The following is a 15,381-nucleotide window of genomic DNA, read 5'->3' as shown; positions in this document are numbered from 1 at the left end:
AGACGATGAGCCATGATCTTTTTTGAATGGCAGAGCATTCTATGTTTCTACTGGAGTGGCTGTGTGCCGTTCTACTATCCACCAGCAGATTAGGGAAGGTGCCTGTGAAGCCCCTTACAGCTATGGGTGATCAGCCTGACCTGACTATATCAATGATCAGAATTTTAGCCCCAAAATATTTGCTATTGAGATTTGTCAAGGTAATCGGAATGGGAATGTCATAAAAGTCAACAGAGTCCAAAGTAGCTCAAAACATCTGTGGACTTAAAAGCACATCAATAATGTGCAATACAAAAAATGACAATAATAAAAAAGTTGAAACAAAAAATCAACAATAACCCAATGCAGGAATACTAAAAGAAAAGGTCAATGTGGGAGGAAGAATAGGGTGACTCTAATTGTCCATCTTGTGGAACATGGACTTACCTGAGACCTTCTTTGACTCCAGTGGATCTGGTAAGTATTGAATTGTTTTATTTAAACCTGTGCTCTTTATTTCAGATATATCAGCCCAAACAATTTGCATTAAGCCTTGTTTCACAAGCATTGCAATAACATATTTACAACTCCTTCAAAACTTTTCTAAGTATTCTTGATCCATAACTAATTGCTTTTGCATTACTTTAATAGTCAACTTTGTTTTGTCCAAAATTCTTAGAAACTTTCACTGTGCTTCAGGATGGCATCAGATAAACAAAATGTCTCTACAGATAATGCTCCCACTTTGAAGTTCTGGGGACCAGAACAACAGCAAATTGTCATCTTAGTTAGAGGAGGAGAATCATGAAGAATCTTGTATGGCTGAGGAAACATTGGAGACTAAAAATGTGTGAGAACGTTCCTAATGGAAATGGTCTCTAGAATGTAAAAGCAGGTGGCAGGAGACAATTTATGCCTGGATGTATCTGCTACTGGAGCAACGCATACAATAGGGACACACCAGACGGAGTTAACAGATGTACTGCCTTCATCTCCTCCCACAAAGTTCCAGAGCATACAGAAGGGGTAACTTAGCTCTTGTGGGGATGATGCAAATATGAGTTCAACCACATCTGCAAGGACTTGTGTACATGGTGAAATATTTTGCAGTATCATGGAACCTGATTGTCACAGCATGCAGTTCCTTTGGTCAGTATAAGACTCCATAGGGTAAATTTATTGGTCTTTTGCTTCCACAGGGAGCACATGTTGGAGATAGGGTTAGAACACTGAAGTGCTGATTCTCCAGTGCTATTGACCACTAAGTGGTTGAGATCAGTGAATTTACTCATATGAATCCTCCATACAATTCCAGAATGTCATTGTTCCACCCTCCGAAGTCAATTGAAGACCTCCTAGAGAGAAATGTTGGAGCATCATCTGGAGACATTGGACAGTATTTTAACTGCCAAGGGGAAGTGGGCTTGGGTGCGGATGCGCAGTTAAATCCCTGAAAAATGGTGTCGGTTCGGGAACCTGACAGGATCCCGCCACATCCGGGTTTGACCAGAATGAGCTTGCAGGCATGCAGCTGTTGGGAACGTCATGATAATATGGGTAATTAAGTTTGAACTTAACCCTCCATTAATGCATTAACAGCCAGCGCCGGGTTTCCTGAGCTGTGTGGAACTCACCAGCGTCAACCAGATGAGTGCACAGCGGGGAGTTCTTCAGTGAAAGTGACAGGCTGGGAAGCCTTCAAACAGTGAAACTGACTTTGTGCAGCCATGCCTAGGTGAGAGGCTGCTGCTCACAGCACTTCTGCTATTGTGCTCTTATTGTTTGACAGGTGGTTTCCAACCTCTTGGAAGTCAATTCACCTGTCTTGGATTTACTCACCTTGATCTGCACTTCCCTGCTGTCAGCCTTCACCACAGCATGGGAGCAGCTTATGCAGCTCTACACTGGACTTCTGATGAGGAACAAGAGGAGCAGCACCAGCAACACCAACAGCACCAAGAACAGCAGGAGCAACACCAGCACTAGCACCATCACAAGCTGCCTTCTCCTCAGCCACTTGCTGCTCCACAGGCCAGAGGGTATGGATACATAAATCCAGCTTGAACAAGGCAAGACTCTCAACACAGGGTATACAGGCAGAGGATCAGCTCTGTTGACAGGTCTGAGCACCAGTGCCTCAGGAGAGTCATACACTCATGGCAGGTCATTGCTGACACCTGCAGCCTCCTGGAACAGGGACCTCCTTCCCAGTGCAACAGGAGGGCACTTATTGCCAGATGCTGTTCTTACCTGGTCTGGCCTACATGTGACCCCAGACCTACAGCAATGTGGTTGACTCTTAACTGCCCTCTGAAATGGCCTAACAAGCCATTCAGTTGTCAAGGGCAATTAAGGATGGGCAACAAATGCTGGCCTTGTCAGCAATGCCCACACCCCATGGAAGAAGAAAACTAAAATCCCGGAAGTGAGATGCTAGTACCACAGCAAAGCCCATTTCAATTGCAAACAGGTTCCTGACCTGCTACCTGCCTCTCCGATGTGTGAAACTCTATTCTGTTGAGATTCCTCCCGTTATGGCTGATGTGTCATTTCATCCTAAGGATGAACATGTAGAATTCTTCCCAAAACTCAGAGAGCAGGATGGTATATCTGGAAATAAAAGCAATGTACATAAAGTGTTATTGTATATGATTTTCACATTATGATATCTGATCAGGCACTATCTACTTGTAAAGCAAAATACAGCAGATACTGGAAATCTGAAATAAAAACAGAAAATGCTGGAAAACATTCAGCAAGACATGAAACATCTGTGGACAGAGAAACAGAGTTAACATTTGCGATCGATGACCTTTTGACGGTACTGAAAAATGATAGACATAAACAGCTTTTAAATGCAATTTTTATTCTTTCATTATCTACTTCGCAGTTCTTGTTATACAGTTACATTTAAAGATCAATATCTTCAATGTTCATGTTGCATTAATCTATAGAGTAGTTTGTTTTAATTATGTTGCTGCATTCAGATATTTCTTACAGAATGTAGTTTTTAGTTATACATTGAATACAATTTCATTTAACTTGCTTACACATCTATGTTTCGAATATTTTCCAGGTGCCTTAAAATGCTTGGAATAAAAGCTTTGCATCAATTACTCCTTAGTGTCATCTCCCTTTTCCTTGACCATAACACTTTTCTTGTTTCATCTAAAAGTTACTGTGAACTCCAGCGTGACAAATGTAACCTGAAATATTTTTCTTAAAGATCTTCTAATTTGTATATATTATGCACCTCTGAAACTCTGCACTTGAAAATTCTGGTGAATCATTTGTCATTGACTTACATATCTCCAAAACCTGTGACATGGTTAAGCGATGTGCACTTCCATATGGTCTCCTACCAAAGCTCTGCTTGTGTTGGTCCAACTTCTCAAAGGGATCAATTACCTTTAAAATGTTGTTCCTTTGCTCCCTTAGGACCATTCAAAATAATTATGTGGCCTTATTTCTTCAGCCCTTCCAGAACCTCAGGGTTCCCATGTCAAAGAACTAGGATGCCATGCTAACTATTGCAAACTCATTAAGGTAGCACCACTGTTGTGACTTTAAGGCATGGGCTACTCATCCAGACGATGTAAATTGCCCTGTTCCTGTGATTTGAAATAGGACAAACTCCAGTGGCGGCTGGATGTCCCACTGCACCTCATTTCCAAAGGCAGAGCAGGAATCCCAGAATTCTGGGCCCCAAATTAAGTTTTATTCTTTCGAAGTTGGCCGCATAATGCCCTTCACCATTGTTTCTGAACTTTCAGAAATAATTATCAGAACCACATGGCCAGTTTTTTATCTTCTTGTTTCTGATTTCAACTACATATTAACATAACATATAGTTTCAAATGAATATTGAGCATAACCATAAGTTTTAAAAGAATATTTTATAATACTCTTTATATAAATGCACTGGTTTAATATTCAAATAATTTCCTGTAAAATCATAAGTATTCTGTATATTAACAATGTCTCATGGATGTTTCTAATGAAAAAAGATTGTGTAATAATGTAAATTTATTGTAGTATTGGTGAGAAGAAATATTTTTGATTTATGCTTTGAAGTTGGTACAGATTTCAGATTCACCCTGAACAGCTTGAAGTATGGACAATCCAGACATTTCGTTCTCTAAAATAATTACAAAAAATGATGTAAATATGCAGATCAGCCGACAACTGATAGAGAAAGGTTAATTTATGTCCCTTTTATTATCTGAGAGGAGCATTGCAGTTCTGATTAGGGAACATTGGCACAAAATTAAAGGTCTTTAGAATTCTTAACAACACACTGTGTTCATGATGTCAATATGGAATAATCGTTCCTTCAAGCTGATAACAAGACTCAGAATTGGACACTGGAAAGGTTTTTTTTATTTTAAGGGATTGGAACTGCTATCAGAACAGTTGCAGATGGGTTGGCAGGTCCAAAGTGGTATCAAAATACAATTTATTTGGACTCCCTGAAAAAATTTTCATCAACCTAAATTCCTGCATCACTAAATACACTTGAAACCTAATTCCCAAATGTTTGAAACAAAAGCTAGATTTTCTGTTCAAGTTAAACACCCCTTGGTGCGTCTTGGGCAGAGGAAGACAAAATCTTCTTCAAGGGCTGCTTCACTGATTCCCGTTTGTCCCTGTCGCTTCCAGGATTTTACACTGATAGTAGCAGGATATGTACAATATGTACCCTGAAAGAGTAGCCGTATTATAATTCTATTCAAATGACAGAAATATATGATGTATTTTCCGGCATTTGAAGGAGGATCCCTATGGGATCTATTAACATTTTATTTCTTTTTGGTGGGGCCCGTTTGTGGCACAGTACCACGTGTATGGCTGCATTCTTCAGGTGTACGTACCACTGGCTTAATTGCTGGTCCATCTGTCAGAATTTCTGGGGGTGATCCAGAAACCCCAAGACATATCTCCAGACTTGGCGTTGGGACAAGGGAGAAAGGGAGAAGGAGGATTGTACCACCATCAGAGTTTAAAGTGCAGCTGTCAAATTGTGGAACCAGACAGAGATGGGTTCTGCCCCAACTTGCAGCTTCTCTGCTGTCCTATGAAACAGAGAAATTTTGAGGGGTTTATGTTTCTTTTTTGGTATCTCATTTCTGAAAGTACAAGTCTCTAAAGTTCAATGATCATCAAATAGAGGTTTTAAAATGACCAAACTGGTAATGGACACACACATGTACTGTTCCAAGCATGTTCATCTTTGAAACCTACCTAGACTCTAATCAGAAAGCATAGCATAAATTTCAACAAAAAAAAATTAAATTGTTGGGTGTGTCTTCGCGGTAGAGTACTATTATATGCATCTTCACACTCCTGATTCTCCTGGCCCACAAGGAAATTTACTTTATTTAAACAAAAACATACTTCTCTGGACTTCTTCTGGCCCTAGATCTGCTTTTCGACAGCTATGGCCTGGAGCGGAAGCCATTACTGCTGCCCGCTCAGGCCTCAGTTTAATTTTGCAGGCGGGCCCATTTATGTCATCGGAGTTTGATCTGCATATTTAAAGAAGGACTCCGGGAGCTTCAGGTGAGTATCCTTGCCGCCTGTAATTGCAGTTGGTGTTAAGTTCCCCACACCATTTTAACTGCCTTCCAGCCTGATTTCTGCTGGGGAGAGGCAAGGATTAAAATTTCCCCCAATATTTGTGGAACAATATGTAAATGAAAATTTTCACACCTAAAAAGAAACTTTAAGACCTTTCTCTTATCCCCTTTTTTCCTTTCTAGGCTGGTCTGCGTACTTTGCATGACATTGGCCCTGAGATTCGTCGCGCCATATCTGGGGACCTAACAGCAGAAGAAGAACTGGAAAAAGCAATGAAAGAGGCTGCTTCAGCTGCATCTGAAGATGACATTTTCAGGGTAGGTTTCACATAAGATAGTTACTAAAGATAATGGAGGGATTTAAACTTTTCCTCTTAAATCATGTTACGGTAGGTATCATTATGGATCATATTTTATTGGCTTAGCAGCATATTTTTGATATTATGACATTGTTTATGTAACATTAAGTCAGTATTTTACACAACATAATGTGATGTATAACATCTTTGAAAGATTCTACAGGGTTGATTTGAGTGGAATCTTGAAGGTATAACTGATGCATTAAATAGTTACTTTGCATTTGTGCTGAGTTGTCAGTGCGAATAGACAGAGGTGCCACTCGAATTGAATCTGTGGAAGTCAATGTAGAAGTAGTCCTGGCTATAATTAGGGCTGTTAAGGCAGATCAAGCTTCTGGGTCTAATTATATTCATTGTACAGTACTGATACAAATGTAGCTATGTTATTTGAGCCATTAGCTCAGATATTTGAAATTTTGGATTATTCCCAAGGCTGGAGAAAGGTAAATGTGTCTATATTTAAGCATAGCAGTAAATCATAACCTGGAAATTGTAGGCCAAATTAGTTTGATTTATCCATAGGGAAATACATATGAATTGTATGAATAATTGGAAAAAGCAGTAGTTTTTTGGAAATAGATGCCCTGCCTCACTGGTTAATTTTTTTAAAGAAGTCTGCTATATCATGGAATCATAGAATCATATCTTCTCTAACTTCTTTGAATATCATCAACGTAAAGTGACTTATCCAATGGGTTCTTCTACTTGGTTCAAAACTGATTCCTTTACGACAGTCATTGACATTGCTCCATATCCTCTTTTACACCACATATTCTGACTTCCACCATCATTTGTAAAAAAAAGAGAAAAATACTTATTCTCTGCCTACCTTCAACATCCAAACCTAGAGCCCCTCCTTTATCCCCGAGTATTCCTACCTCCTCTTGATCTATTCCTTTACTTTTTTTAAAAAATTGATAAAAAATCCTTCTAATCTCCCTTTTCAATTTTGCACTACACTTTCTATATTCTTTGCAATTTACTTTACTATTTTAGCCCTAATTTTATCATATGCTTCCCTTTTAAGTTTATTTAGTTTTAATATATTTACCGACAGTACACTCAACTAGATTGGTTCTTGGGAAGAGAGGGTTGTCCTGTGATGAGAGGCTGAATAGGTTGGGCCTGTACTCTCTAGAGATTGGAAGAGTAAGAGGTGATCTCGTTGAACAATACGGAATTCTGGAGGGTTTTGATGGGATAGACACTGAGAGGTGATTTGATAGAGTTATTCAAAATCATGAAGGGTCTGGACAGAGTAGTTAGGGAGAAACTGGTCCCACTCGTGAAAGGATCGCAAACGAGAGGGCACAAATTTAAAGTAATGGGTAAGAGAAGCAAAAGCGATATGAGAAAAAACATTTTCACGCAACGAGTGTTTAAGGTCTGGAATGCACTGCCTGAGAGTGTGGTGGAGGCAAGTTCAATTGAAGCTTTCAAAAGGGATTTAGACTGTTAGATAAAAAGGAAGAATGTGCAAGGTTATGGGGAGAAGGCGGGGGAATGGCATTAGGTGAATTTCTCTTTTGGAGAGCTGGTGCAGACACGATGGGCCGAATGGCCTCCTTCTGCGCTGTAACAATTCTGTGATTCTTTGAAGCACCCACTTTTCACCATACAGCAATATTGTACTCTATCCATCTCATATTTAAAGATTTACCACTGATGATCCATCAAACTGTTTGCTCATTTTTTTCTGCTCAGTTATGTTGGACAAAATCCATTCTGATCACACTGAACTTTGCCTTTTTTCCACTCTTATCTTTGCTTCTTCATTATTCTTTTCCATTCTTACATGGAGCCTGACTAAGTTGTGGTCATTATTTCTCAATTGTCCTCTAGCTCTCATATCAATTATTTCATAGAATAATAGAAATTTATGGCATATAAGGAAGCTGTTTAGCCCATTGTGTCTGTGCCAGCCAAAAAATATATATCTAGCCTAATCCCACTTTCCAGATCTTGGTCCATAGCCTTGGAGGTTATGGCACTTCAAGTGCATTTCCAAGTACTTCTTAAATGTGATGAGGCTTTCTGCCTCTACCACACTTCCAGCAGTGAGTTCTAGACCCCCACCTCTGGATGAAAAGATTTCTCCTCAATTCCTCTCAAATCCTTCTACCAGTTTCTTTAAGTCTATGAACCCTGTTATTGACATTTCTCCTAAGGTCTTGGCTAATAAAGGAAAGTATCCCATCCACTCTATCTAGGCACCTCATAATTTTATACATCTCAATTAAATCTCCCCTCAGCCTTCTCTGTACTGAAGAAAACAACCCCAGCCTATCCAATCACTTCAATATGTGATTTTTCTCTCCTCCATAATACTGTAACTCAACTTGCGATTTTTCCAGCTGATGTTGACTCAACTTTTCATGATACAGCGACTCAGAAATCATGCTAACTGATGCACCTGTGTCGACCTCCATGTTTACCAGTTTACCAATGCTACTTGGACCACGATGCCCTGCGAATTTCCACTGGACAACCTTGTGCTTCTGATTGTATGGATCTCAAATGACCCCTCATCAACCTGTTGCTGTTTGACAACCGTTTGCAGCAACTAATGTTTCCTCTTCCCAGTGTTTTCTCTGTTGACCTTCTTGCGACATGCCTTGGCAAGATGACCTTCTTCTTGACCCTTCATAAATGGACAATTCTGTGCCTGTTGTTGGCCTAAGCACTGGTAACAGGACTTTGTTGTACCACTGCTACTACCCTAGTGGCTTTCTCACCTTCTCTTACTAGTAACACCCACATGACCACCACCAGCTGCCGTCGTTGGGACCTTCTGCTTACTCATCTGTAGCTTATTTACGTCAGCAGACAACTGACAGTTGTTAACTCTCACTTCGCTCCAGTCACATTGAGCCATGTCCATAGACAATGCTGTTTGACAAGCTATATCAAAAATCAACTTTGGCAATGTCATCAACTTACTGCGAATGTGCTCACTTTTTAAGCTGCAAACAAATCTGTCACGCAATGCTCTATCTTGAAATTCTCCAAAATTACTATCTAAAACTTATCAGGCATAAACTTTGCTCCCAGGACTAAATCAAATAATGCTTCTTTCCTTGTTGGACTAGAAGCATACTGATTGAGAAAGTTAAATGAATACCTCGGAAGGAACAGGATTCTGTGTTACAATGGCAATTGCAGAGACGAATAATCAAATATTGTGTGAAATGTAATGGTTCCCAAGGTGTTTTGACTATGGAAATATTATGCCAAGTAAGACAATTGATCAATTTAGGATGTATAGGGCTGAATTTTATTAGCATGCTGCACATTGTGGCGGTGCGCTTTGAACTCAGCGACCTTTCGACATGGAAGCACCACCGCTGAGCCCCATGATATTTTGCACAGGGCTCATTTAAATGGAGGGGACAGAGCGACCGCCCCCTCTACGTCATCGGGGGCGGCCTCTGCATCCCTGGCAACGGCGTCTGTGCCATTGTGCAGGCGCCACGCCATTTTTAAAGGGCTGCATGCCCTTAGGAGAAATTTTAATATTTAAAGATATACTGTGACGCATGATTTAGAAAAAAATAAATAAATACTAGAGGCCCTTTCCCACCCACCCCCAATGTTTGTTTACTGGGCATTATCATCAAAAGGAACTTTATTCGCAACCTGCACTTTCCCCCTAACCTCTTAACATTTGCACTTCAACCCCTTCCCACCATCCCCACAGCCAATAAAAAAGTGTTTTCCCCATTCCTCCTCCCGCCCTGATAATTTTAAGTCCTCCCGCCTCCCCACCAGTGTCTCGCCTCAGAACTCCATATGGAGTTTAAGGCGCACGCGTTGCGGCTGGTGGCCGTAAAATTGGCGTGGGACCAGGTACGTTTATTTGCATTTCGTTTTAATTAACCACCTGTAAAATGCGGCGGGGCCTTCTTGGCGTCGGGGGTCATGGTGGGCTGCTCCCGCAAGTATTTTACGAGCCCCCCGTCATGACCCCCGATGTCGAGGGGCTAGTAAAATTCAGCCCATAATGTCAGCTGTTAGGTTACATAAATATTTTAGAGTTTTGCATTATTTGGCTTTGGCTTGTGGGAGGAACAGGCTTTCATGGGTTGAATGACCTATTCCCAATCCATTTTTTCTGGTATTCCTTCTTCATGGTTATCCAATTCTTTGCACTGTTCCACTGCTTACTGTGCAGGAGGGACTTGTTTGAGTGTTGCATTATAATTGGCTGCTAAGGAAGTATAGAATTATTCATTTTACTCATCCTTCCTCCTCTGTGGAACTGTCAAAACTCTGCACCTACTTAATACCCTATCAAATACTGAGACATCATTATGTAGGAAGCCAGAAATCCAAACCCAAATCCTTCCATCTGTGACACAATTCATCCCTCCAACTTGCTGTGGTACTTATCAGCTGATATGACTCCTTATCGTGAAAAGTTTAGGTTCAGTGTTAGAGAATCTGTGTGTATTGTATATAATATTGAAAGTTTGAATATGACTGATCATAATTTCTTCCCACAGAGGGCTGGTGGCTTATTTGGTAACCATGTTGGCTATTATCCAAGTGATTGTAGAGGCTCCTTCCCACAAACCTTCACCACCCAGCGTCCTTTGCACCTCAATAAATCAGGAACCTCTCAAGTTGAAATAGAATCACCATCCCATGAGAAACTGGTTGATTCAACCTTCACTCCAAGCAGCTATTCCTCCTCTGGATCAAATGCCAATATTAACAATGCAAACAACACTGCAATATCCAGATTCCCAATTCCAGTCAACTACCAAAGCACTGTCAGCACAGTGGATGGTCATAGCAATTCTTTGACTTCAGCACTTTTATTACAAGGCACAACGTGGAAGATCAATCCCAAAAGGTAAGTTTGTAATGTTGTAACATGTATGAAAATGTTTCTCTGCTCATGCAATTCATTGTCATTTCAGTTTCAAGTCTATTTGTTATATTAATATTTTTGATATAAAAAGGATTATGATGAAAAAAAGGCTTTATAAGTAGAGCTTGAGCCATTACAACAAACAGTGTGTGTGCTTAGTCTGAGCCCCACCAGAATAGGAAGTGTGAGTGCAGTTTGGGTCCACTGCAACATGCAGTGTGCTTATGGTGTAAGTTGTACAAATACAGGCCATATGAATATTGCATGTCCCTAGTACAATAGGCAATAATTTCAGCTGACCCCATGACAATGTGCACTGAGTGCACTAGATAATTAGAATGAGTCACAATAAAAGAGTTTTGATAGACAGGAATGCAGATTGGAGAATCAAGCATTATTGTAGTAGCCCTATCTCTGACCTGCATTCCTACCGAGAGTGGACCTGTATTAGATGCACATCCTTGCTGAATTTATCCCACCAGAAGCATTATAAGTACAGTATAAGCCTCCTTTAAGAAATGTAAATAGTGGGAGGCCCACCACAAAAACAGTGTGAGTACAATGTGATTCCTAATCCAACAGATGGTGTTAGTATAGTGTAAACCCCAGTGTAACTGGCTATGCAAGCATAACAAAGCCCAACCACAACAGAGTGCACTACAGTTTGAGGCCCAACACTTCACACTGTTTTTTGTTTTCCAAGAGCTGTCATATGTTTGTAAAATAATATCTAATTAAATATTTTTTCTTGTCTGTTTTCGTGCTCTCTTGTGAAACAGGACACGGTATTATGAAACACTGGTACGGTATGTACCCTTCTGAGTGTTCTTCACTTTAACTATCGTAGTTTTAACCTTTGTCATATTCTTCTTGTTCCAGTTAAAAAATAAATGTATTTTTTGTATTAGCTAAATTATTTTTAGAATCTCTTTAGATTCCCCTCTTCTGGTTCAACATAATTGCCTGAAAAAAGAGGGCAGAAAGGTAATTTATATCCAAGCCACAGCCAATGCCTCCTTGTGCCAAATACTAAGGGGCATGTGAGAGTTGTGTGAGTCGGCTTAACTTCCAATTTTATAGGAACATAGCAAAAGGAGTGGGCCATGTTCTGGCCCATTTACGTGTAGCTGCCATTTTGACTTATTTTGTCCCATTGAAAAGGTTTTTCAACATCTGATAAATTCCAAAACTTTATTGTATTTTGTAAACATATGGAGTAACAGAAACTTACAACTAATATTTATCTGAAACAAAATCTAATGACGAGTAAGTTAACTTTGTAAATTCAAGTAACTATTGTTTTGTTGAACTAATTATGATATCACTTAACAACTTCTCTTCAGAATTTGTTGACAGAATTTTTGCTTGTGACAATTGAATAACAAAAGAAACATAAATCTTTAGCTGCTGTATTGCATGATGACGTGTGCAACCGGTTAATAAAACAAGCTAGCTAGGTGATAAACGCGCCACCAGCAAATCTTTCTCAATATGACTTCAAATAATTGTGGTGAGTTCTTTAGATTGTACTGTGCATAAACAGGTAGTCCTCCAGGAAACTGCAAAGCATGTACAATACATAATTTTCATATCTGTGCTGTATAATCCAGGAATAATGATCAAGGTATAAATCATAGAATTAAAAGTTCTAATCAAAATAATTAAATATCTCCATACATTATGCTAACTGGATAACGCATGAGCTATCTGGTCATGTGTGTGTTATTGCTAGCCTGATTAGTGGAGGCATTTCTTCCCAGTCCTCTCAGCGGGCCACCAGCTGCAGCCACAGGCCATCCTGTAGAAGTTTTTCTCCTCCATTGTGGTGGCCTGACAGCTATGGCTACAGTTTATTTTATTCAATTTCAAACCAGTTCAGAGGGTGCCTCTGCCAGTGGGGCTGCCATCCTTCCAAGGCTGCAGGCCCTCTGATTGGGCCTGCAGCCTCAGGAACCTCCCCACAGTCCTTAATCAAGAGGCCGCCTCCCAGAAGATCACACTGGTGGGAGTGTTGCCAGCAGGTGCAGGGTCAGCACCCAGAAAAGGTCCCGACCAATGATTATTTTTTAAGTGGACAAGATCTTGCCCATCATATTATGTTAACTATGCAATATTTGACTTTGAACACTTTAAAATTTAACAGTGATGGAAACAGATTAAGTGATTTGTTTTATAGCCCAAAGAATCTGTTGATCCTGTCTTGCGTTCACAAGCATTACAATTATACTCTTATAATTATAAAATGGCGTGCAGATTGCAAGCAGAGTGTGGAGATATGAGTTTGGTGAGTGGGGAGTTCAGTGAAGCGGGGAAGAGGTGCTCCTTTTTTCTATTTTTTTTTAACGCTCCAGTATTTGGTTCTTTCTTTGGTGCAATGGAAGGAGCTGGTTGGTGAGTAACTGGTAAGCTATTCTACTTATAATAAATAGTCTGTAAAGTTAAGATATGACAGAGCAGCTTGGCTGAGTGGAATGTACAGCCTGTGGCACGTCAGAAGTCATGGACGCACTATGCGTCCTAGACAAACACATCTGCAGGAAGTGTCACCAGCTACACAAGCTTGAGTTCTGGGTTTCGGAACTCAAGCAGTGACTGGAGTCACAGTGGTGCATCCGTGAGGCAGAGAATTACATGGATAGCACGTTTAGGGAGGTGGTCACACCGCAGATAAGGAGCATGCAGGCAGATGGGGAATGAGTGACTGCCAGGCAGTCTAAGAGAACCAGGCAGGTAGTGCAGGACTCTGCTGAGATGATCTCACTCACTAATCAGTTTTCCATTTTGGATACTGATGAGGTTGGTGGTTCCTCAGACGAGTACAGTCAGAGCCAAGTTTGTGGCACCACAGGTGGCTCAGCTGCAGAGGAAGGGAGGAAGAAGAGTGGAGAGCAGTAGTGATAGGGGATTCGTTAGTTAGAGGAATAGACGTTTCTGTGGCTGTAGACGTGTCTCCAGGATGGTGTGTTGCCTCCCTGGTGCCAGGGTCAAGGATGTCGTGGAGTGGCTACAGGACATTCTTCTGGGGGAGGGCGAACAACCAGAGGTCGTGGTCCACATTGGCACCAATGACATAGATAGGAAGGGGAATGAGGTCCTGAAAGCAGATTTTAGGGAGCTAGGAAGGAGATTAAAAAGCAGGACCTCAAAAGCAGCAATCTCTGGATTACTCCCAATGCCACGTGCTAGTGAGCATAGGAATAGGAGATTGATCGATTAAACACGTGGCTGGAGAATTGGTGTAGGAGGGAGGTCATCAGATTTCTGAGGTATTGGGACCAGTTCTGGGGCTGGTGGACCTGTACAAGATGGACGGGTTGCATCTTAGCAGAAATGGGACTAAGATCCTCGCAGGGAGATTTGCTCATGCTGTTGGGGAGGGTTTAAACTAAATTGGCAGGGGGATGGGAATCTGAGAGGGAGCTCAGATTGGAGGGAAGCAAAACTGATAACTAGTCAGGGGTGTGGGAACCAGGAGCAAATATCAGGGAGGAATACCAAGGTGCACAGAATACTGAGAGAGAGAGATAGCACTCGAGTATGGAATAGTAAGTTATTAGGTGGGGTCAGAGTAAGGAAGAAAGTAATAAAGTCAGTGTTAATGTGCATGTATGTGAATGCTTGGAGTGTGGTTAATAAAATTGGTGAGGTACAGGTGCAGATTGCCATGTGGGAGTATGATGTGGCTATAATAGGGTCCTGGCTTAAAGAAGGGCAGGACTGGGTGTTAAATATTCCTGGATACAAGGTGTTCAGGAAAGATAGGAAAGGGAACGAAGGGGGAGGGGTGGCAGTATTGATTAAGGAGGGCATTGCAGTGTTGGAGAAAAAGGATGTCCCAGAGGGGTCAAGGACAGAATCAATTTGGTTAGAGCTAAGGAACAAAAAAGGTGCAGTTACATTGCTCGGTGTTGTCAATAGCCCACCAGCTAAGTGAAAAAGCAAATAAGAGAAGCAAAGCGAGAGCATGAAAAGTGACTAGCATTAAAGGAAATCACAAAGTTTTCCATAGGCATATAAATAGTAAAAGGGTGGTAAAGGGAGGAGTGGGGCCAATGAGGGACTAGAAAGTGGATTTACACATGGAGGCAGAGGGCATAGCTGAGGTATTAAATGAATACGTTGCATCTGTCTTTACCAAGGAAGAAGATGCAACTCAAGTAATGTTGGAAGAGGAGGTCAGACACTGGAGATGTTTAAAATTGATAAAGAGGAAGCATTATATAGGCTGTCTGTGCTTAAAGTGGATAAAGCACCAGGACCAGATGAGATGCATCCAAGGATACTGAGGGAAGTGAGGGTGCAAATCACAGAGGCACTGGCCATAATTTATCAGTCTTCCTTAGACTCGGGGGTGATGCCAGAGGACTGGAGAATTGCAAACGTTACACCCTTGTTCAAAAAAGGGTGTAAAGATAAGCCCAGCAACTACAGGTCAGTCAGTTTAACTTCGGTGGTGGGAAATCTTCTAGAAAAATAATTCGGGACAAAATCAATAGTCGCATGGACAAACGCGAGTTAATTAAGGAAAGCCAGCAAGGATTTCTTGAGGGAAAATCATGTTTAACTATCTTTCTGGAGTTTTTTGAAGAGGTAA

At 40.9% G+C, this 15,381-nt stretch overlaps 1 protein-coding gene across 5 annotated transcripts in view; it reads left to right on the top strand.

Moving 5' to 3' along the window:
* cacna1c (calcium channel, voltage-dependent, L type, alpha 1C subunit) overlaps nt 1-15,381 on the top strand; it is a 1,113,964-nt gene that overhangs the window by 1,057,320 nt on the left and 41,263 nt on the right. For all 5 annotated transcript variants that reach the window (XM_068050762.1, XM_068050758.1, XM_068050759.1 and 2 more), the window contains 2 exons: nt 5,739-5,873; nt 10,417-10,769. In XM_068050762.1, the coding sequence (XP_067906863.1) occupies nt 5,739-5,873; nt 10,417-10,769 (488 nt within the window). The remainder of the gene's footprint in view (nt 1-5,738; nt 5,874-10,416; nt 10,770-15,381) is intronic.

This window comes from Heterodontus francisci, chromosome 18, assembly GCF_036365525.1.
Source record: "Heterodontus francisci isolate sHetFra1 chromosome 18, sHetFra1.hap1, whole genome shotgun sequence".
Taxonomy (NCBI): Eukaryota; Metazoa; Chordata; class Chondrichthyes; order Heterodontiformes; family Heterodontidae; genus Heterodontus; species Heterodontus francisci.
Note: the sequence above shows the minus strand (reverse complement) of the source record. Positions and strands in the feature narration are given on the sequence as shown.